We start from the raw sequence: 25,078 nt of genomic DNA on the forward strand, positions 1-25,078 counted from the left end.
TTCCTGACTGAACATGTGTGTGACTAGCTTGGATGCCAACTCTGTCATAGTGCCAGTATTCATGATATTAAGGGCCAGTTGTAACAGTTGTGAGGCAGCACACTTCAGGAGAGGATACAATGGCTTTATCACACCCAACTCAACTGAGTCACACCATGCATCCAGGCCAGAGGGGGGTGCAATGTCATGTCAATAAATGGGCTCACACTGTAATGTATTTGTTTCATCACGAACAACAAAATGTGTATTACACAATGGAAAGCCCAGGATATATAACAACAATATTACGAAAAGGATGGATTGCTACTCACTATATAGAGTAGACATGAGTTGCAGACAAGCACTATGAAGAGGCTGTTAAACATTTTAGCTTTCGATGAAAAGGGCTAGTTCTGAAGTAGAAAACACACACACATTCACACAAGCACAGCTCATATACACATGACCACTGCCTCTGGCTGCTGTGGCTAGACTCAGACTGGGCACAGTGGCTGGAGACAGTGGTCATGCATGTATGAGTTGTGCTTGTGTGAATGTGTACTTCACAACAAGGCCTTTCAGTTGAAAGCTAAAATGTGTAGCAGTCTTTTTGTTGTATCTGTCTGCAACTCATTGTATTCTCTATATGTGAATAGTCCCCCCCATAAACCATGGACCTTGCCGTTGGTGGGGAGGCTTGCGTGCCTCAACGATACAGATAGTCGTACTGTAGGTGCAACCACAACGGAGGGGTATCTGTTGAGAGGCCAGACAAACATGTGGTTCCTGAAGAGGGGCAGCAGCTTTTCAGTAGTTGCAGGGGCAACAGTCTGGATGATTGACTGATGTGGCCTTGTAACACTAACCAAAATGGCCTTGCTGTTTTGGTACTGCGAACGGCTGAAAGCAAGGGGAAACTACAGCCGTAATTTTTCCCGAGGGCATGTAGTTTTACTGTATGATTAAATGATGATGGCGTCCTCTTGGGTAAAATATTCCGGAGGTAAAATAGTCCCCCATTCGGATCTCCGGGAGGGGACTACTCAGGAGGACGTTGTTATCAGGAGAAAGAAAACTGGCGTTCTATTGATCGGAGCGTGGAATGTCCGATCCCTTAATCGGGCAGGTAGGTTAGAAAATTTAAAAAGGGAAATGGATAGGTTAAAGTTAGATATCGTGGGAATTAGTGAAGTTCGGTGGCAGTAGGAACAAGACTTTTGGTCAGGTGAATACAGGGTTATAAATACAAAATCAAATAGGGGTAATGCAGGAGTAGGTTTAATAATGAATAAAAAAATAGGAGTATGGGTAAGCTACTACAAACAGCATAGTGAACGCATTATTGTGGCCAAGATAGACACGAAGCCCACGCCTACTACAGTAGTACAAGTTTATATGCCAACTAGCTCTGCAGATGACGAAGAAATTGATGAAATATATGATGAGATAAAAGAAATTATTCAGGTAGTGAAGGGAGATGAAAATTTAATAGTCATGGGTGACTGGAATTCAAGAGTAGGAAAAGGGAGAGAAGGAAACATAGTAGGTGAACATGGATTGGGGCTAAGAAATGAAAGAGGAAGTCACCTGGTAGAATTTTGCGCAGAGCATAACTTAATCATAGCTAACACTTGGTATAGAATCATGAAAGATGGTTGTATACATGGAAGAACCCTGGAGATACTAAAAGGTATCAGATAGATTATATAATGGTAAGACAGAGATTTAGGAACCAGGTTTTAAATTGTAAGACATTTCCAGGGGCTGATGTGGACTCTGACCACAATCTATTGGTTATGAACTGTAGATTAAAACTGAAGAAACTGCAAAAAGGTGGGAATTTAAGGAGATGGGACCTGGATAAACTGAAAGAACCAGAGGTTGTACAGAGTTTCAGGGAGAGTGTAAGGGAGCAATTGATAGGAATGGGGGGAAGAAATACAGTAGAAGAAGAATGGGTAGCTTTGAGGGATGAAATAGTGAAGGCAGCAGAGGATCACATAGGTAAAAAGACGAGGGCTAGTAGAAACCCTTGGGTAACAGAAGAAATATTGAATTTAATTGATGAAAGGAGAAAATATAAAAATGCAGTAAATGAAGCAGGCAAAAAGGGGAGATTGACAGGAAGTGCAAAATGGCTAAGCAGAGATGGCTAGAGGACAAATGTAAGGATGTAGAGGCTTATCTCACTAGAGGTAAGATAGATACTGCCTACAGGAAAATTAAAGAGACCTTTGGAGAAAGGAGAACCACTTGCATGAATATCAAGAGCTTTGATGGAAACCCAGTTCTAAGCAAAGAAGGGAAAGCAGAAAGGTGGAAGGAGTATATAGTGGGTCTTTACAAGGGCGATGTACTTGAGGACAATATTATGGAAATGGAAGAGGATGTAGATGAAGATGAAATGGGAGATATGATATTGCGTGAAGAGTTTGACAGAGCACTGAAAGACCTGAGTCGAAACAAGGCCCCCGGAGTAGACAACATTCCATTAGAACTACTGGCAGCCTTGGGAGAGCCAGTCCTGACAAAACTCTACCATCTGGTGAGCAAGATGTATGAGACAGGCGAAATACCCTCAGACTTCAAGAAGAATATAATAATCCCAATTCCAAAGAATGCAGGTGTTGACAGATGTGAAAATTACCGAACTATCAGTTTAATAAGTCACAGCTGCAAAATACTAACGCAAATTCTTTATAGATGAATGGAAAAACTGGTAGAAGCCGACCTCGGGGAAGATCAGTTTGGATTCCGCAGAAATGTTGGAACACGTGAGGCAATACTGACCCTACGACTTATCTTAGAAGCTCGATTAAGGGAAGACAAACCTACGTTTCTAGCATTTGTAGACTTAGAGAAAGCTTTTGACAATGTTGATTGGAATACTCTCTTTCAAATTCTGAAGGTGGCAGGGATAAAATACAGAGAGCGAAAGGCTATTTACAATTTGTACTGAAAGCAGATGGCAGTTATAAGAGTCGAGGGGTATGAAAGGGAAGCAGTGGTTGGGAAGGGTGTGAGACAGGGTTGTAGCCTATCCCCGATGTTATTCAATCTGTATATTGAGCAAGCAATAAAGGAAACAAAAGAAAAGTTCGGAGTAAGTATTAAAATCCATGGAGAAGAAATAAAAACTTTGAGGTTCGCCGATGACATTGTAATTCTGTCAGAGACAGCATAGGACTTGGAAGAGCAGTTGAACGGAATGGACAGTGTCTTGAAAGAAGGGTATAAGATGAACATCGACAAAAGCAAAACAAGGATAATGGAATGTAGTCGAATTAAGTCGGGTGATGCTGAGGGAATTAGATTAGGACATGAAACACTTAAAGTAGTAAAGGAGTTTTGCTATTTGGGGAGAAAAATAACTGATGATGGTCGAAGTAGAGAGGATATAAAATGTAGACTGGCAATGGCAAGGTAAGCATTTCTGAAGAAGAAAAATTTGTTAACATCGAGTATAGATTTAAATGTCAGGAAGTCGTTTCTGAAAGTATTTGTATGGAGTGTAGCCATGTATGGAAGTGAAACATGGACAATAAATAGCTTAGACAAGAAGAGAATAGAAGCTTTTGAAATGTGGTGCTACAGAAGAATGCTGAAGATTAGATGGGTGGATCACATAACTAATGAGGAGGTATTGAACAGAACTGGGGAGAAAAGGAGCTTGTGGCACAATTTGACTAGAAGAAGGGATCGGTTGGTAGGACATGTTCTGAGGCATCAAGGGATCACCAATTTAATACTGGAGGGCCACGTGGAGGGTAAAAATCGTAGAGGGAGACCAAGAGATGAATACACTAAGCAGATTCAGAAGGATGTAGGCTGCAGTAGGTACTGGGAGATGAAGAAGCTTGCACAGGATAGAGTAGCATGGAGAGTTGCATCAAACCAGTATCAGGACTGAAGACCACAACAACAACAACATATGTGAATAGTAATCAGTCATTTTAATAATAAAATGCTTATTACATATCTTACATAGATACCACAGATTTATCATCACTTAACATAGGTTTGGTGTCTCATTCTATGCTTCAGTCATGATTAGTAATTAAGGTACTCTTTAAGGAACAATGTCTGTGGCATCTAAATCTTATTATGTCCCTTTCATAACATAGCTTAAGTCTCAAATTTTGTATAGAGCAGCTCCAAACCTGATCATTAGTGCCCTCAGCAGTAACCAATCCTTAACTCTTCATTTCATCTTAAATGCAAAGAAGGACAATCTAGAACTAATTATAGTGGTATTGGAGTTCCGATATATCGTGCCCAGATGTGGTTGCATGGCATAAACTCTGTCTAGTCCATTACTGGTCATGATAGTTCACTTATACATTGAAGTTGACAAAATTGTTTTTGTTTTTAAGATGTAAAATCATTTGAAATTGATACTTTTATTAATTTAATAGAAAGTGGTGCTGACTTGTTCAACTGCAATGCATTTATGCATCTATATGATGAAAGGAGGCGAGATGAATGGCAGTTAATCAAAAGATTTGATTCTAACATCAGAGCAGTTGGCATGAGAATTTTAAGTAACACTTAGTATCTCCCTTGTTACCAGTTACAGAGAATAACTGAAAGTTTTTGAGTTGTAGAGTGAAATGTTACTGACAAGTGTCCAGATGTTTATTAATAAAGGCTCCATCTATCTTCTGTTTCATTTAGCTTCCACGCACAACCTAATAACTATGCAACAATATTATACCTTGCAAAAATCGGAAAGCTCTGTCCGCATAAGAGGAATCTTTGCGTAGTATCCTAACAACTACATTTAAATAAAAATAAAAAGCTGTTTATGAATTTAGTCTCATGCCACTAATTTTCAACCTCTTCACTCTTGATCAATAATATTCAGCTTTTCGCTTCAGACCCATTTTCTTGTTTCAACTGTCCAATGGGAATAGAGAGTAAAAAAAATGTGCAGTATTCTTGTGATGATTCACATGCTAGTCATACTTTCTACAAGACTCATGTACCACCTATAACATACGAGTCCCAGTGTTTCAAAAGTGCACATCATACCTGGAGGTTGCTGCTTTTTGCGCCGGTGGCAACCAGTAGTGGTATCAGCTTCTTCTTTAACTACAGGTGAATGTTTGCACTTCATGCGGCAGAAGAAAGATCTTCTAGCACCAGGGCACAGCCGTGATACCCCTTGAGGAACATCTGTCTTCACTGGGAGCATAGCTAAACAAAAACATCAACTGGAATTCAAAAACCTTTACAAAATTTTACTATTTTTCATTGTACCAAGAAATAGGAGATTATTTTATATATCTTTTTCATTCAGTTGCTAATTTCACTCACACACACAGCGAAGAAAACATTTGTGGACCATCTGCAAAGAATGCCAATTAAGCTATAAATAAAACACTGGAAAAGTTTTCTTCATTATTGAAACGTTACATTACTACATTATTTAAGCATTTATCATCTCTCTTAATGGCTTGACCAATTACCTCTGTACAAAATTGTGCTGCCTGATTGTCTGGAGCCTAATCAAACATGAATTTGTGGTATCATGGTATCACGGTCGTTTTATCAGAATTGCACGAAAAATACTATGAGAAATTGGCAGAAAGATTTCTGATAGTTGAGATATCCTGCAACACTGGCTCCACAAATTATTTTGTCACTTATCTGTATCAGTTGGTTGCTAGCTACAGAAAGACTTCCACTTGCATCATCGTCATTTACACTTATCCTTCCACTCTTAAATAAACAATACCGTTGACACAACAACTTCAGTCGCCAAAGCCGATGTGTATATAGTACAAATTTCATGATGCATTTCAACAGGATTGAGATTTTTTGCACTAAAAAATTGTGCCACATGAATATTTAACATTTTGCAAGATTTTCAGTGGTAAACATCCTTTCTGAATGACCACTGTATGTGAACAAACAGGAGCTATGCAGCTTTATCAGTATCAAATTTCTAAGCACGCTGATCTGCTGTCTGACTTAGTGTAACCACTGCCTCGCGTCCTTCATTACTTCCTATACTAGATAAAGATGTAGGTTATTTGCTGGGAAGCCTTAGTAGTAATTTATCACTGTGAGAACTAAAATTGGACTAAGTACTAGGTAGGAAACTGTTGTCTAGAATTACACATATGTTATGATGAGACTTTGAGCAGATTAAAAATGCTATGTTTTTTTGTTTTGTTTTTGTTTTTATTTATTTATTTTTTGTTTTAAAGAAAACATGGGCTATATTATTCACAAGTCAAAACACATGAGATTATTACACTCACATCGAATTTAATATGTGGTCGTGGTGGCCACAATTGCTCTTTGTTGCTCACCTTTTCTTCTACAGGCATATTGATTCTATTATATAGCTTTTTATTTTCAAAACCAAGATTGTCTATACTTTCGATTAGTTAATGTTAATTCCATTCACCTCTTCATATCTTCCAATGTATGACTTTGCATCCTTGTTATTACAACAATGAAAGTCAATATGTTCTGTTTTACTTACTTTTGGCATCAATCAGCCTTTCCCTGGGACTAAGATCAGAAGAAGAGAGCTGCTCTTTCACTTTTGCTACATCTTTGGGATGGAGGATATCAAACCAACTTTGGCCTAATAGGTCCCCCTGCAAGCAAATGCAAAATTAGAAGATGTGTTAGATTGCCCAGATAATGAAATTCTCTATTGGTACAGTATTCCTAAAACCAAAGACAGATTCAGTTACTTCTGCATCCCTAAGTACTTATTCAGAAACATGCAGTTTTGGTTTGTAGATGCCAGGATGTTTTCTCCAGTGTACAACGGATTTTTAACAAGATTACTATTTGTAGCTATGAACAACACAAGAAAAATATCCAGCTTTGATTAATGAATTTTGCTCAGAGAGTAAAAATGTGTGAGATCTTTGAGAATAACAAAGCTGGAAAAATGTTAGTGTAAATGCAATTATGTTATTGGGGCAGTAAGTAAAAGCCAAAGAATATAGCAGTATATACTGATATGGCATAGTAGCATTCGTGTATCAAGAAGCCTGCCTGTTCTTACTTATTGTTTAGTCTCAATATAATACATCATCATTTGTGAGCTACATAATGCCTTGAAAAAATGAACTCAGGAAAATGAGATTTGAATACATATACAGATGGTTATAAAATTTAAAGTGACTCATACTTGGTCAACATGTATTTAAATAAGAAAATTCAGTTAGAATGCCTTAGAACATTTACCTGTGAATAGCTTAAAATTTGAGAAACAGATTCTGAGACGTACAGAATCCTTCCTCTATCACAGCCAACAACAAAGAGGAATCCCTCAGCTGCCTGAAACAAACAATACAGTAGGAATTCAACATGAAACTTATAATTATTCACTCATTCATTCATCAAACACTGGGTTCTGTGTACACTGTTTCCCTAGTATCTGTAGTAGAATTTTACTGTCAGTGGAACCAATGGCCTTGGAAAGATTTTTTTCCAGTTAGCTCTGCCAGAACTCGCATGCACACATGCACACATGCGAGTTGTGCTTGAGTGATGGGTGTGTGATTTGTAATTTGGAAGAAGGGCTTTGTGTGAAAGCTTAATATTTTAGCACTCTTTTTTATTGTGTCTGTCTGCAACACAGTGCCTTGTCTGTGAGGTGAGTAGCAGTCTATCCTACCCATATTATTGTTATTCCACCTTGAACTTTCCACTTTTTAAATGACTCTACATTTATTTTAATAAATGAAGTGTTCCACATTCTATCTTCAGATACAAATATTTAGTCAAATGTTGTGCAATATAAAAATATAAGGCAGATTTCTTTACACTGTTAGTTGTGGAACCTGGAAGTGTCATAGACATATGAGCCCATATCCTCACAGTTTGGCAAGATCCCCTACCTGTAAGATGAGGGTCTTGAGTTCCTGATCAGAGAGGAAGGAGGGCTTATAGTGGCCCTCAGTGTAGGAGTGGACGGCACCACGGATGGTCTTGAGGTGCTGCACGGCCATGCGCAGCACTGTCAGCTTGTCCAGCTTGCGGGACATGGCATGACACATGGGCACCATTGCTGACAGCTCCGTAATGTATGTGTTCATCTTGTCCCGCCGCCGCTTCTCGATCTCACTGTGGTTCTGCCTGGAATGGTAACAAGTGAAGTTATAAAATGCCCAGTTATACAGAGGTTGAAGCTTTACAAGGTGTAATACTGAATATGGCATTCAAAATAAAAAAGAAGATAAAGGTTCATTGTCTAATCATTAATTCACACTCATTTAAACAAATATGTAAAGTACAAATTAAGCTCTTTACCTGTGGTGGGGTACACAGCCATTGATGCGGATTGTATGTGACACATGACTGGACATTTACTGCTAGATGGCTTACAATGGTAACTATTTCAAGAGGGAATACTGTGGTCTAGTGCAGCAGTGATTCTATTATCATGATGATGTCTGAATTTGCAATCCTCAAAGTATTTTGGTTGTCACAGCGCAACATTGACTCAATGTCTGATAGTAATTGGTTAGAATGGAGAAGACTAGCATACTGGCTACTTGACCAAAAGCGTCCTTTACAAATTATGGCTGGTATTGACTTGGAGTTTTTCTGTTTTCTTTATTTTGTATTCAGCTATCTTGTCATGCATTTGGCATTTAACATAAGTGATATAATTCATGAAATACTGATGTCTATTCTTTTGAAAGCGTAAATCATTTTACATACATCTGCAACCTTGCTTTACACTACCAGAAACTATGATTTTTTTATATTAACCATTAATGATCCTACACTGAAATAATACATTTTTTCTTTCCTTTTGTTAACCAGACTTGTTTTAACATCATTCTGTCATTTACTGTCGGTTTGTAATTGTGGTAGCTTGTTGGATCCCGTCAGCTACCAACTAGATGTCTGTTTAGCATTTATACTTATGAGGAACCTATCCTTGACAACCTCTAAAGCTTATTCATTTTGGGTAGATGTCTCCTCATGTACAACCACATAATTTCAATTTTCATTTTGCTTGTGCATACCTCATTAGTCTTACTTCTTCAGCTTCACAATTGCTTCAATTTAGTGTCTTTTTGAAATTCTTATTATTCATTCATGCGGACTCCGTATTCATTTAATTCTTTCTTAACTTTTTGTTTCTTTTGTTGTGTAACATGCTGTCATCAGACCGCTAATTAGGAATATAACACACAGCCACTTTTGATAAAACATGTGAAGTGAAGCTACGTAGGCATTGGCATTAAAAAAAAGAAACTGGCAATGATATAGTCATTAGCAAAAACTTACAGAACGACTACTGCATTGTTATCATACATATTCCCGAAAATTTCAAAGAAGTCACTGTAATGCTCCACATTTACGACTGAGGATTTTATTGGTGTTAATGCTGCTGAAACTGTCCACATTCTCTCTTTGGTTGTGTCTTATCTTCCTGAAAAAAGTATTGGATATCTCCACTCAGCCACATAAGAAGCCATTAGTTAAATTTTTTTATTGTCCTGGGAAAAATATAACCTGCTCAAGCATTCTGCTGTCATTTCCTATCTTATCTTACTGTTTTCAATGCATAATGTTTGTTTACAGACATTGAAATGCATATTATGGTTGACACAGTGTAGGACAGGGGATATTTTATGGTTTCAAAACCATGGTTTTCACTTCCCTATTGAGCCCTACGATTTTGATGGGTTAGTTTTTGCTTGTTCCTAGTTATTGGGAACTATTATTTCTGCAAAGTCTCTATGTTGCTGTCCTATTGTTGAATTTATGGTGCTAAGGACCCCTTTCCTGCTGATATTGTTTCATGTGTGGTAACTAACTTGTAGTTTAGTTCTCCTGTGCTTGTTTGACACATTCATGTCAAGCTGCATGAACTTCTGCGGGTCTGGTCTAAAATATCAACTTGTGGTCAATGTTTGGCATCACTGTTGGGCCACACAATCTTTTACTCATTTTCATTCATTTTCATATTGTACTTCCAAAATGTGGTGTTACTTAATTGTAAATTTCTGTGATTTGTGTCAACTTAGAGCACATATTCTAAGCTGGTTGCTTAGCAAAGACAAACAAAATGCTTTAAACATTAAATTTGCTTTTGATTGTAATACTAAATGTGTTAAATGATGTCATTGGTGCTTCAAAGAGTCATGGTTTCCAGAAGCAATGCTTAATCTGTCACTTGAAATTTATTTGAACAATCTAGGCATTTAAACAATATTTTGGAGGGTTGGCCCATGTGTTGAGGACAAAGACTAACATTTTTATTTTGTGGAGAGTTTTTTGAATTGTCTAGCCTTTCTAATAACTAGCTAATTTGAATTCTATAGTTCTGTACACACCTGAACTACACATATATTCTGCGAATCACTGTGAAGCACATGCCAGTTATTGGGGCTGCTTTCCCATTCCTTTCATGTATGGAGGGTAGGAAGAATGACTGTTTAAATGCCTCTATGTGTAATGTAATTCATCTAATCTTTTATTCATGACCCTTATGTGAGCATACACTAAAGGTTGTTGTATATTTCTAGAATCATTATTTAAAGCTGGTTCTTGAAACTTTGTTAGTAGACTTTCTTAGGGTAGTTTACGTGTATCTTCAAGAGTCTGCCAGTTTATTTCTCTCAGGATCTCAACAACCTTCTCCCTCAGGTCAAACAAAACTGTGACCCTTCTCTGTATATGTTCAGTATTTAATGCCAGTCCTTTTTGGTACAGATCCCATACACTTGAGCAATAGTTTAGGATGAGTCACAGGAGTGATTTGAAAGCAGTCTCTTATGTAGACTGATCGCATTTCCCTAGTATTCTACCAATATACCAAAGTCTGTTATTTTCTTTGGCCGAAACTGAGCTTATTTGATCATTTCACTTCATGTCCCAACCATGTGTTACACCCAAGTATTTGTATGAGTTTACAGATTCCTTCTGTGATGTACTACCATTATATTCATAGGATACAATGTTTCTTTCATTTCGTGCAGTGCACAATTTTACATTTTTTAACATCTGAAGCATACTGCCAATCATTGCACCACTTTAATATGATATGTTATCAAGATCTGACTGAATATTTGTACATAGTGATTCAGACTGTACTTCATTGTAGTAACTGCATCATCTACAAAATGTCTGATGTTACTATTAATATTGTCTGTAAGACAATATATTACACTTCCCTGGGGGTACACCTGAAATTTCTACTACATTTGTCAATGATTCCATCCAAGGTGACTTGCTGCGTCCTCCATGTCAAGAAATTCTCAGTCCATTCTCATATTTCATCTGATACCCCATATGACCATACTTTTGATAATAAGCATACATGTGGCATTGAGTCAAATGCTTTTCAGAAATTGAGAAATACTGCATCTATCTGATATCTACAAACCTGTACTTAACCTTGTACCAGTTAGTAGGGTTCCTTCCTATTACATTCATGTATGGTTTGAGCGAAAATTGGCTGTTTAAACACCTCCATGCGTGTTGTTATTTGTCTAATCTTGTCTTCACAAGCCCTACTGCTGAAGTAGGTAGCGGGTTGTACAATATTCTCAGAATCCTCTCTTAAAGTTGGATCTTTTATCTTGGCAAACAGTCATTCCTGGGCTATCTTGAATGGTAACCACTTGGCTACTCTTGTAAATAATTTATTTAAGAACCAGTTTTATAGCCTAAAAGCCATCATCAGGTTGTTAAATAAATTATTTACAAGAGCAGCCAAGTGGTTGTTATTCCAGATGTCTATCTATGGCTGCAGTTGTTTCTCATACAAGATAGTGTGTTTTCTGGAATAGAGTGAATCTATCTTCAAGCATAGGCTAGTTTAGTTTCTTCAGCTTCTCTTGGTGCTCTTCCATGAATCAAAACAAATCAGAAAAGTTTTTTTCCGTTCTGTGAAATGGATAACTTTACATTCCTGTACATTTAAAGCAAGTTACCAATCTTTGCACCATTTTGAAGTCTTATCAAAATCAAACTGAATATTTGTGCAGCATATATTTTTCCCATACTGTGCAGAAAGTCTGAGGTTACTATTAATATTATCAGCAAAGTCCTAATATACAACATGAACAGGAAGCAACCAAACACATTATACACATGTAAATTTACAAAATATTCCTCAGGACATGTACTGAAGCTTAATATATTGCAGTTTGAGGAGATAAAATACTTGTGGAGCTTTGTAGTCAAATAAATATATGTCAACTCTTTGATATCTGCAAAAACAGGATACTGAAAGTTGTCGTAAATAAAGGAGTAGAAATATAAACACTAATATATGTCCTTGTTCAGTGCTCAAAATATTCTGATTGTCATGTTGCAACACATTTGCTATTATATAAATGGGTGAGAAACTTTCAACCCTGTAGTGCAAGACAATGGTAAAAAAGGCACTTATTTCTTGACTTAGTCCCATTTTAGGTTCACACCACTGAGTAAATTCCATCCATGAAGAGTTATTTTATGAAAGTCACAAAAATATTTCTTTATTATTATTCCCATTTTGCAATTTATTTTAAAGATTTGTTGATAGAAAGTACAAATGAATTTTAGAAAACAATTAGTAACAAAACAGAAATAATAGAAAATAAGGAAGGTATTTCTTTGAACAAAGAAACAGCAAAAGATTCAATCAATACTTTAAAGAATTGAAGAGCTAAAGGAACTGGAAGAACTCCAAATGAACTAGTGAAATATGGTACACTTAAAGTATGTGATCTTTTGAGAAACCTTTTTGAGAAATGTTTAAATGTGAGGCCATCCCAGGAGATTGAGAAGCAGGATTTATTTCAAGACCTCATAAGAAAGGAGAAAAAGATAAGTGTAAGAATTATAGAGGAATAACTGTGGATAATATATTTAGCAGACTTTACAGAAGGGTTGTTAAACATTTTATAGAGACAGACTTTAAGGAAATGGAGGCTGAAGAACAAGCTGGTTTCAGAGCATGAAGGTCAACAATAGACCATATATTTTATTTGCATCAAATACTTGAAAAAGCCTATTATAATATACCATGCAGTTTGTGGAATGCTTTAAAATTATCTGATATCAATCCCATTATAATTACAATCCTATTATAATTAAAACAGTCCACATCATATATGAAAGCTCAACAACAATTTTCTCTTACCTGGATTTAAAGTTACAAAGGGATTACATCAGGGATGCAACCTTTCACCGTAACTGTATAAAATTGTACAGATAAAGCATTGGAAAATTGGAAGTTAAAATGTAAGAACATAGGAATGCCAGTAAATGATATACCGTATATTCACTACAAATTTGCTGATGACCATTCTCGCACAGGATAAAGAAGATATTAAAATAGCAACAGGAAATTAATAGAAAAGTATCAAGAACAGAGCCTCCAGGTCAACATGAATAAAATTAAATACATGTTAATAGGAGGAACAAATCACAATTTTACACTGGAAGATGAAATAGAAAGAATTACTTATATCGAAGAATACAAATACCTAGGAGTAGAATATCATTCAAGACAATAAACAAGATAAGGAAATGAATTCAAAAATAAATGCTCGGGAGTTCACTACAGCTTCATTAAATGGTGTTTTATTGAATCAATAGATTAGAAAGGAAATGAAAGAAAAAATTTTCATTATTATTAGAAGCATTATAACATTTTATCAGGAGAACAGACAGTTAAACACCAATAATGAAAAGACTCTGGTAACTGAGATGGACGTTTGGAGATAGGTTGCAGGAATATCCAGGCAGAAAGGGGTCTGATATGAAGTCATCAGGGAGGAAATGGATGTCATAAGCTCGATTATTGATTTTATGGGAGAAAAACAATGCATATAGTATGGACATACAAAAAGGATGTCAGAAGATAGATTGCCATGACAGATCATGGAGTGGGAATCATCAGGAAGAAAGAAAAGAGTGGCACCACTGGCCCTATGGCTCCAAGGAAGTCATTAGAATTAACTAGAAGAAGAAGTACTAAAGAAAATTTATGGATAGATAGGTACAAATGGAGAATGAGCATTAAATTTGATGTATTATCTTGGGTTACCAGAAAATCTGAATTTACTGCAAAACCAGAAACACTTACTTAACACTGCCATAGCCCTATCAGTGGCTCTGATCCACAAATTTTATTGGGTGCAGGAATACATAAAAGTCAGAGGGTGCCAAATATGGTGATGAGAGTGAATATTCCAACAACTGCCATTTCAAATACCTCATTTTGCCACACAGTTTAACACCGTTATGGGCAGACTGTCCGGAAGAATGTATTTTCTTTTGTAGTCCATGCCACTTCTAGCACAGTTTTTTTCATCCACATATTCTACAAGGCTTGTATAGTATTTCCCAGTTTTTTATGCTTTAAATTGTAATCAATGATAATTTTTTTTTGAATCCTACAAAACAATGGTCTACACTTCCTAGCAAATGAAATCACTTTAAAAAAGTTCAAGGCCACAGTCTTTCACCCACTGTTCTAAATGGTATTTACTTTTGCCATGGTGTACTGCACCCAAATATCATAGACAAAACACTTCGGTGCATAAAATCAGTTGGATTCTTATTTAATTTGGTCTAAAAATTGCTGCAAAATTTTATTTTGCATTTGCTTGTGGTCAGCATTCAACAATGCAACACTCAACCCATGCAAAGCTTTCTCATTCTTAACTGTCATGTAGAAAAAGCCATTAACTTTTCTCAAAATATGCAATAACTATTTCATACCTCATTTTGTCTTTTGGGTCTCTACAGGAGTGACACACAGGGGGCTGTAATATAGTCCTAGATTCTTCATTTAATACTTATTTCTGAAACTTTGTGAGTCTCTTTTCATGGGGAAATCGGCATAGACGTTTGTTTGTCAGCTGAGGTTTTCCATCATCTTTGTGTTGCTCTCTCAGGGGTGGAACAAACTTGAAATCATATGTACTGCCCTACTTTGTATATGAACAATGTCCTCTGGGAGCCCTATTTGATATAGTTCCCATAAAATTGAGCAGTATTCCACAGTGAGTCACACGAATGTTTGTAAGACTGATTGCATTTTTTGCAACATCCTGTTAATGAATCAATGCTTACAGCCTGCTTTACCTACTTCGAGCTTATGTGATAACTACGTTCCAAATGTCTGCAAACTGTTACACCCAGGTATTGTAAGAGCTCACTGATTTTAATTTTAACTTACTGACATTGGTGTCTTGGGCTATTGTATATATTCGTTTTGTTAAATACATAATTTTACATTTCTGAACATTTAAAATAAGTTGTCAATCTCCACACCACTTTGAAATCTTAGGAAGTTCTGACTGAATATTTGTGAACCAGTTTTCACGTCACAATACGAGGAATACTGCTATCTTTCGTGTTATGGCATTGTAACATTGTACCCTTACTTACCACTTAGGTTTCCATCACCTTTGTGTTGCTCTCTCAGGGGTGAAACAAACATGAAATCATATTTACTGCCCTCCTTTGTATACTACAATATCCTCTGATAGTCCTACGTGATACGGTTCCCAAAAAAATTAGCATTATCCCACAGTGAGTCACGAGTGTTTGTAAGAGTGATTGCATTTTTTGCAACATTCTGCCAATGAACCAATGCTTACAGCCTGCTTTATCTACACTGAGCCTATATGATAACTCAGTTTCACATCCTTACAAACTGTGGCACCCAGGTATTTGTATGAGTTGACTGATTTTGATTTTTTTACTGATATTGGAGTCTTGGGCTACTATATTTTTTTGTTTTGTTAAGTACAAAATTTTACATTTCTGAACATTTAAAACAAGTTGTCAATCTCCACACCACTTTGAAACCTTATGAAGACCTAACTGAATATTTGTGTACCACTTTTCATGTCGCGTTGTGAGGAATGCTGCTATCTTTCGTGTCAGACGTAGTGATATGCGGAGAGCGAGTTGTGACTAGTGGTTACGTACAGAGCAGCCGCCCGCAGCCACGTCGCGCATAAATGGTAGGAATAAATTGACGGGAAGTATGGTTACAGTTGAAAACTTTACATTGATTCATACGGTAAAAGTATTTCAATGATTCGGTTTATTCGCGGAAAGGCGGCCGGAAATATTAATAAAAGTTGTGGACGAGGCACCCTCATGTTCTTAATCAGTAACGTCCATGGCGGAACTTATTGCAGTTATTGAAGAAATGTATTCGCAGTTGTGAATATGGACGACTATCAGCTATATAACGTATTGACGACAATGAAAATTTGTGCCGGACGTGGACTCGAACTCGGATTTCCCGCTTGGCTATCCAAGCACGATTCACAGCCACGCCAATACTTCCACATGTCGTCAACCATGTGTCTACAACCTGTGTTCGTCCGTCCGTTATGTATATTCCCGTACAGAGGAGACATTTTTACTTAATAGTCGCTTGCCCCGTGTCGGCAGATAAATACGATAACGAACTTTCCACCGTAATTCGGAATAACACAGACATTGCAATATAGTATTGCTGATGTTGGACATAATTGAAAAAGCCGACCCTGGTCAATGACTACCTGTTAAACTGAAAATGTTCAAATGTGCGTGAATTCCTATGGGACCAAACTGCTTAGGTCATCGGTCCCTAGACTTACACACTACTTGAACTAACATATACTAGGAACAACACACACACCCCTGCCCGAAGGAGGACTCGAACCTCCTGCGGGAGGGGCCACGCAAACCGTGACATGACGCCTCTAACCGCACGGCCACTCCGCGCGGATTGTTAAACTGGACATAACGTAGCAATGGTTTCTTCAGTACGAATTCGAAATGAACGTAACTGTTAGCACAAGAGTAGTTGAGTTTAGGCATTGTTAGGGGGTGTGTTACTTGCTAAAGGGATTAATAAAACGAAATAATGTTAATCTGTACTGTTATTCTCTTAAAGCAACATTTTCCTTTTCATAATACAAAAACTAACATTTGCAAAGTATAAGACACATGTGTTTCTATAGTCAAGTCACTTAGTAACGAATCGTATTCTGGCAATAAAGTTACCAAACTAAGAGTCCGATAGCCGCAAAAATGCGACAACAAAATGCCGCGACAAAGGACATTATTTTATTTACAGCAAACAAAAGGCACTTCTAAGATAAATATAATGGCAAGCACAGTGTTTAGGCACACTTACTTCTTGCTGTCCTCATTGGTGCGTACGGACTTGACGTCATCTCCAGTGTCGCCATCGATGTCGCTGTTTTTGCTGTAACAAAGAACACAAGTTTCACTGGGCGCTCACTAGCCCACAGAATGGATCGTGTCAACAAAATCTGGCTATTAATGATTTTACTTTTGTACAGAGCCACAGTCATATAAAAATTTTTGAAAGATATAAACGCCATTTGACTATAGAACAGATTTTATTTCACAATCTACATTTCGGCCTTAGGCCGTTATCAAGTGTTACAACTGCAACAAAGTGCAATAAAGGTGTCTTTGAAAGATAGAAGTGGTTAACAAACTAGGCGAAAATAGATCGCTGTATTGCCCGTTTTGCTGCTTTTGACGTGGATTTGGTCTTCACATGGATGTAATTGGGAATGACTTTTTTTGCCCTACACTCTTTTTTGAACCTGATACATTACATTGCTTTCATGGTTATCGATATGTAGTAACTTTTGCCTTATCTTTGGGGCGACGTCGTTGCTTTTCCGGGTCGTGTGAGGGTGCGAGTTCGGTTGGGGACTCAGGAGGAGGCAGGTCCGCGCAGAGCGGGAACACGTCGGGACCACTAGCGGCACGCATGGACTGCCGGATGGAAGGGCTGTGGTCAAGACCTCGTCGTAAACCGGATCCAGCAAGCTTTAAGATGAGTGCATTTCAATCCAAGTAGAGAAAGCTCCACCATTGTGATATCTCGCGATTCTTCAGTGACTTGGGTTCATGTTGCTGCTTGTAATGTCGCCGGTGCGAAGAGCAGCGAGCAGAGTGCTTGGCGAAGGCGGATCTGATTAGCTTTCCTCGACTTCTTATTACTATTTACTGCGTTCAACTTGTTACATTTTGTTAAATTCAACCTGCGGTAATTTTTCTTGCCTGGTGGCCGCTAAAGGCCCAGTTACCTGCCCTGGGGCTTAGTGTATGTAACGGTAGTGTACGTTTCCTTGCCTTGCTACTGCTGTCTGGTAAGGCGTGTAGTTTTGACAGCTTTCCTGATTGTAGGCCGGTTGGTGATTCTTCTACTCTGGCGTAGTGATTCCTTTCTCGTTCCAGGCGCTCTAAACACAGTATTCTTGGGACGTAGTGCAGACCGACGGTTCCTGCTTTGGCGTATTGTACCATCGTTGCATTTGGTTTACTGGACGTCAAGTAGCTTCAGCAAGATTATCATTACTCATTCGTTAGACTGCCACTAGTCTTGAGTTACCATCTTGTGAAGTGAATGCAACTCTTGGCTGCCTATCTCACTGCTCGCGAAAGTGTTTGTTGCCAGACCTTCTCAGAGATCGATTCCTGGAGCACCGTCTGTGGCCCCTTGGTTCTTGTAAGACATTTGTGTTCTAAAAGGAGGACTGATGGCCAGTAGTTCAGTGTAACGCTCCTTCAGCCCACGTCTTCTGCGGGTATAATCTGCCGCAGTACCCTTTAAGGAACTTATGTATGGTCCTTGTGTTTTATTATTGTATTTTCTTATTGCAATACCTTGCAATGCCTACATTAAAGGTTATATATGTCTAATTAATAGTTCTGGTCGCCTTCTGGAATTAATCTAGCAGTGTAGTGTTCAGTGGATATTAAGGGTTGTGTTATTTCACCTGTTTGATGATCAGTTGCTTGCGTTTTAATTAACCTTTGCTACTGTATTTGCTGTTTTACAGCAGGTTTCTAATTTTTTTATATTATTGCCGCTCCTGTCGTGTAAGGCCTTAAGCCGTGATTGTGGTCACTTGCCTGAAACTTCTAATTTGGTATTTGTATTTACGCAGTAAGTCTTTAAAACATTATTCACTGCCATTCCTGGCATCTGATGCCTTCCGCTATGTTTGTGGCGACTTGCCTTTAATATTTCAATACCTGTACTTTGTAAGTTGCAGCGAGTTTTAAACAATTCTTAATTTATTGCCATTCCTGGCGTGTAAGGCCTTCTGCTCAGATCACAATGGCTTGATTTTAAAACATTTTCTGCTGTATCTGTATTTAATGGTGATTTGCTACATTGTAACTCACTGAAAACACTATTATTAACACAGTTGTTTATTCCTTCATTAATAACGTGTGGCTTTTATTTATTGTTGAGTCTGGAATTACTGGTTTAAAATAAAATAAATTGTGTGTAACTGTAAAAGGCAAACAATAGTAACTGGCTGCGGCTCCTCCGCAATCGTAACCGAATCCTGCCTTCCCTTGACTACCAGCTTTCAAGCGCAAGTCTCCGCATCAACTGGCCACGGTATTCTGCGCGGACTCAGCATCGCAAACAGGCCACTGTTCACAATGACACTTACAGCTGCACGTTTTGTGTGGGCCAAATAACACAAACCTGCAACTGTAGACATCTGGACACGTGTAGTGTGGTCCGGTGAGTCGCAATTTTGGCCCTTGCCAAAAGGATACAAGTCGTCGACTGCACCAACTTCCCAACGGAGTTTTTAACCCGTTGTGTATAGAGGGTGCAGTTCAAGCCGAAAGTGGTTCTGTGATATACCGATCTCTTTAGGGTTCCGTACAGCAATCGGTAGAAATGGATCATATTGTTGTCCTTCTGTCTGTCTGTCCGACTGTTAACACCTTCTCAGGGTCGGTTAAAGGTATCAAGTTGAAATTTATGTCACATGCTACGGCGTACGGTCCCTTGGCGGTGGAAAAATAGGCTTCTAAGTCAATGCAGTCAAAAAGTATGGCCATTAATGTCAGTTATTTCGGTACTTGCGAACTCGCCATTGCCATTTGTTGCTCGTCTGTTAAGATGCCTTTTTCTCAGGAACTGGCAGAGGTACCAAGTTGAAATTTATGTTCAAATGGTTCAAATGGCTCTGAGCACTACGAGACATCTGAGGTCATCAGTTCCCTAGAACTTAGAACTACTTAAACCTAACTAACGTAAGGACATCACACATATCCATGCCCGAGGCAGGATTCGAACCTGCGGTCGCGCGGTTCCAGACTGAAGCGCCTAGAATCGCTCGGCCACTCCGGCCGGCCTGAAATTTATGTCAAATACTAACGCCCACGGTCCCTTAGCGGTGTAAATAATATAAGCCTCTAAGTCAACGTAAACAAAAGATACGGCAATATATATGCCACACATTTTGACACTCGCAATCTCCCTCATCAAAATGTATATGTGAACAATCAATATATTCATGCCAAGCCTGGTGGTCTAACGGTAAAGTGTGTGCTTGGAAACCGGGAAGACGTGAGATCGAACCTCGGCCGGACCGCTTATTTTTCAGTCTCGACAATGTGAAGAGTCGCCAGAAACTACAGGTGGTTCTGGTTCCATGCTAAACTGTTGATCCCCCCCCCCGTCCCCCTTGGATAACGGGGTAGATTAGGGACACGCAAGTCGCCGGAGTATATCCGACAGACAGACTTGCACCAGGTCATTCAGCCACTCGAAATTATTATTATTATTATTATTATTATTATTATTATTATTATCTGCAGAGAAAGTTTTTGCTGAGCCCTAAGAACACCATTCCCACTTGCACTTGTGCGTTTTTCCCATACTATTACTACGATATTCTTTCAGGTTAATGGTAAATTGAACCAGGATGCTTATTCCAACATTCTCGATGACCGAATGTTGCCGTTTATTCTACATCTCCATTATGAGTATGCTGCAGTCACTCTCGTCTCGCAAGGTGACAGCAGCCGTGTACACAGGGCTGCAGGCATACGATCCTGATTTAGCGAACATTCAGGCAACCTACCGCCTCGAGTGGCTCTCTAAAACGTCCGATCTTAATCCCATAGAAAATATCTCTAACTGTTTGAAACATAGCAATCATCATCCTCGCAATTTGGTAACTCTTCGGGATCTTATCAATGACTGCTGCAGCTGAATATGGCGAACACGGAGAAACTAGTGGAACTCTTCCTCGGCGAATCAAGCTTAGAAGCGGTACTCACACGGTATTAGCGTGAGGTTTCTCATGCATCATCATAGACTGTCCAGTAATATTAACGTGACCACCTGTCACAAGCCTGAAAACTATTTTTGCAGCGCGGGGACTGCTGCGAGACGTACACGAAGAGAGTCAGTCAGGTTCTGGAAGGTACCGACAGGAATGTGGAGCCATGCTAACTCCAGTGCAACGGCCAGCTGCGCTAGGTTTCTCGCTTGAGGATCAACGGCGCGATCAGGTCGATCGAGTTGGGTGGGGGAGTCTGTCTTGGACAAATGCACCCTAGGAGGCAGCGCTCACCAAATCTAGGTCGTAAGCGCGAAAAAAGCCATGACGTCTGTGCAAGGTGGAATCTGCTTTCATCGCTTAAGACCAGAGATTAGATTAGATTTGCACTTGTTCCATAGATCATGAATACGATACTTCGTAATGATGTGGAACGTGTCAGGTTATAAAAGGTGTCTATACAAGACATTACATTACACAAAATATTACATGACACTTAATATTTTTAATTTTTTTTTTTTGGGGGGGGGGGGGGGTTGGGGAAATTACCCACTTACTATATCCAAAAATTCATCTAATGAGTAGAAGGAGTTGCCATTAAGAAATTCTTTTAATTTCCTTTTAAATGCTATATGGCTATCTGTCAGACTTTTGATGCTATTAGGTAAGTGACCAAAGACTTTTATGACAGCATAATTTACCCCCTTCTGAGCCAAAGTTAGATTTAACCTTGAGTAGTGAAGATCATCCTTTCTCCTAGTGTTGTAGCCATGTAAACTGCTATTACTTTTGAATTCGTTCGGATTGTTAATAACAAATTTCATAAGTGAATATATATATTGTGAGGCTACAGTGAAGATCTCTAGCTCTTTAAAATAAGTGTCTGCAGGATGATCTTGGATGAGCTCCAGCAATTATTCTGATTACACGCTTTTGTGCAATGAACACTCTTTTACTCAATGATGAGTTACCCCAGAATATGATGCCATACGAAAGCAGAGAATGAAAATAGGCGTGGTAAGCTAATTTACACAGATGTATATCGCCAAAATTTGCAATGACCCTAATAGCATAATTAGCTGAACTCAAACGTTTCAGCAGGTCCTCAGTGTGTTTTTTCCAGTTCAACCCCTCATCAATGCATACACCTAGAAATTTTGAATATTCTACCTCAGCTACAGATTTCTGATCGAAGTATATATTTATTAATGGAGTCATTCCATTTACTGTGTGGAACTGTATATACTGTGTTTTGTCAAAGTTTAATGAGAGCCCATTTCTAGAGAACCACTTAATGATTTTCTGAAAAACATTGTTTACAATTTCACCAGTTAATTCTTGTCTGTTGGGTGTGATAGCTATACTTGTATCGTCGGCAAAAAGTAGCAACTTTGCATCTTCGTGAATATAGAATGGCAAGTCATTAATATATATTAAGAACAGCAGAGAACCCAAGACCGAACCTTGCGGCACCCCATTCTTGATTGTTCCCCAGTTTGAGAAATCACCAGTTTTTTGCATATTATGTGAACTGCTTATTTCAACTTTCTGCACTCTTCCAGTTAGGTATGATTCAAACCATTTGAGCGCTGTCCCATTCATACCACAGTACTCGAGCTTATCTAGAAGTATTCCATGATTTACACAATCAAAAGCCTTTGATAGATCACACAAAATCCCAACGGGTGGCTTCCGGTTACTCAAAGCATTTAATATTTCATCTGTGAAAGTGTATATAGCATTTTCCGTTGAAAAACCCTTCTGGAAACGAAAACTGACATTTTGTTAAAACTTTATTTTTACAAAGGTGCGAAGCTATTCTACAATACATTACTTTTCCAAGAATTTTGGATAAGGCAGTCAGAAGAGAGATTGGGCGGTAGTTGTTGACATCAGACGTATCCACTTTTTTATGCAGTGGTTTAGCAATGGCATACTTCAGTCTATCTGGGAAAATACCCTGGTTCAGAGAGCTATTACATATGTGGCTAAGAATCCCACTTATTTCTTGGGAACAAGCTTTTATTACCCCGCTGGAAATGCCATCAATTCCATGTGAGCTTTTATTCTTGAGAGAGTTTATTATCTTCCTAATTTCAGAAGGAGAGGTGGGTGGAATTTCAATTGTATCAAATGGTGTGGGTAAGGCCTCTTCCATTAACTGCCTTGCTTCTTCTACTGAACATTTAGATCCTATTTTCTCTCCAACATTTAAAAAATGATTATTCAAAATGTTTTCGACCACGGTGTGTCATTCGATCTTGCAAGTGATCCTCTGACGCCACCATTCGAGCCATGACCGCCGGATGTTGTGGTGTGAGTGGAACACGGGCTAGAGGTGTGGGTGCCTGTAGTCCCATTGCGAATAACCGGTTCGCAACAGACCGTGTTGTCACGTCTGGGCTCACACGCCATCTACCATGTGCTGCGGTAACTGCTACCCTTACAATACGACAATTCTGGCAGGCGTCTGTGTCGCGTGGAAGTCCAGAACCTTGTCTACGGGTGTGAAAATATGCACATGACCACTCATTCCAGCATCGCTGTACGAAGCGCGTCCAACTTGTGTGGCAAGTCTCCGAAAGAACCATCTCGCCACTCGGAAGATCACAGTTTCACCCCTTTCAAACTCGCTCAGTTAGCTATAGGAAGCACCAGTGGGTCTCCATTACGTTGTTGCCTACTTGCTTCACACGTCTGCACCACACAGCTGTGAGCATTCCCTATGAAACGGTAGACACAAATGGCGCTCTGGTATCTATGCCACTACGCTATCTGTTGGCGGAGGATGTTGAAACCATTATCAATACAGCAACTATCCCCCAGGTGAAGTATGTCGTCATCGGAGCAAAACCGGCATCGTCTTTGCAGGTAAACTAATTTTTTTCGGGTAGTATAAGTCAATGTTAACACAATCCTTTTCTGTTTTCGTTGTAGTCAATATTGTTATGGTGTAGGACACCTTTCCGAAAGAAATCTTTCATCAAAGAAAAGTATGATAAGTGAGTCCCCGTCATTTTGTATACACCTCTAATCTTATAGCTCCACAATAAGTAAATGGAATGTGTTGTAAAAAATCGGTCACGATTAAACTGAAATAATGGTGTCCTTAATCAAGACATTATAGTGAAAAATGTGCTGCCTTATTCCCAAGTATGTTTTACCGTCTGGGCTTCACTTGCTATCTGCTACTTGTTTAAACTGCATATCGAAGTCGGAGTCGAACGCTGTGTCACAAAAACTTTTTAATTTTCCTCTTATGTATAGCAAAATGTAGCTTCCAAGAATAATGGGATAACAAAGTTAATATTTGTTTTGCGTTAAGTACAATTCTAATTATTCATCACACAAAATATCCCGGAATTTAGTGAAAGAGTGTTTCAGACTCGGTTAGTCCCGAGGAATGCGGCCTGTGTCGTAGGTGCTCGCAGCTACTGATTCGCAGAAGCCTTATTAAGAACGGCGACACGAGTGACAGCGCAGATTAGGCAAGTGAGCGCACAGGAGCCCAGTACGTTACCACTGCGTCCAAAACGTGGACATCACTGCTACCTATGACAACACACGCGCATGTGAACTGGTATTCGCTATTCCAGATATTAGTTTATGTTCTCCGAGAAAGAATACGTGCTGCTAGACGAATCATACGAGGAACGCAGTCACTTTTCGGGAAATCCAGTGGAAAGTTCTGCAATATATTTTGTTGGCAGGCTCTAAATATTTAAATAGCATTTCTGACAATCATTTCACGTATTCCGAGTACCGGTAATTGGTCACAGGCGTCACCTGTGCTAATTCACTCTGTTTCAGCTTTCTTGTGACGCCAAATATTGTCACTGTAGCTGTTATATAAGGGTAATAATAAGCGCGAAAATTTGTGGTTTTCCTTCAAACTCGAAAAAATAAGCTTCGTTAATGTGTCAGAAGTCTAATTTCGTTTCAAGTAAATACCTCCATCGCCTGTATGAACGATGCTTTGTTGGCAAGTGGTATGCATGGGCTCAAATGGTTTACGTACTGCCATCGGC

General features: G+C 38.8%; 1 protein-coding gene across 2 annotated transcripts in view; it reads right to left on the minus strand.

Annotated features, from left to right (window-relative positions):
- LOC126187631 (protein cycle) overlaps positions 1 to 25,078 on the minus strand; it is a 948,550-nt gene that overhangs the window by 44,172 nt on the left and 879,300 nt on the right. For both annotated transcript variants that reach the window (XM_049928830.1, XM_049928829.1), the window contains 5 exons: positions 17,108 to 17,179; positions 7,848 to 8,085; positions 7,192 to 7,284; positions 6,473 to 6,590; positions 5,011 to 5,175 (listed from right to left, as the gene is read on the minus strand). In XM_049928830.1, coding sequence (XP_049784787.1) covers positions 5,011 to 5,175; positions 6,473 to 6,590; positions 7,192 to 7,284; positions 7,848 to 8,085; positions 17,108 to 17,179 — 686 coding nt within the window. The remainder of the gene's footprint in view (positions 1 to 5,010; positions 5,176 to 6,472; positions 6,591 to 7,191; positions 7,285 to 7,847; positions 8,086 to 17,107; positions 17,180 to 25,078) is intronic.

Source organism: Schistocerca cancellata, chromosome 5 (genome assembly GCF_023864275.1).
Source record: "Schistocerca cancellata isolate TAMUIC-IGC-003103 chromosome 5, iqSchCanc2.1, whole genome shotgun sequence".
Taxonomy (NCBI): Eukaryota; Metazoa; Arthropoda; class Insecta; order Orthoptera; family Acrididae; genus Schistocerca; species Schistocerca cancellata.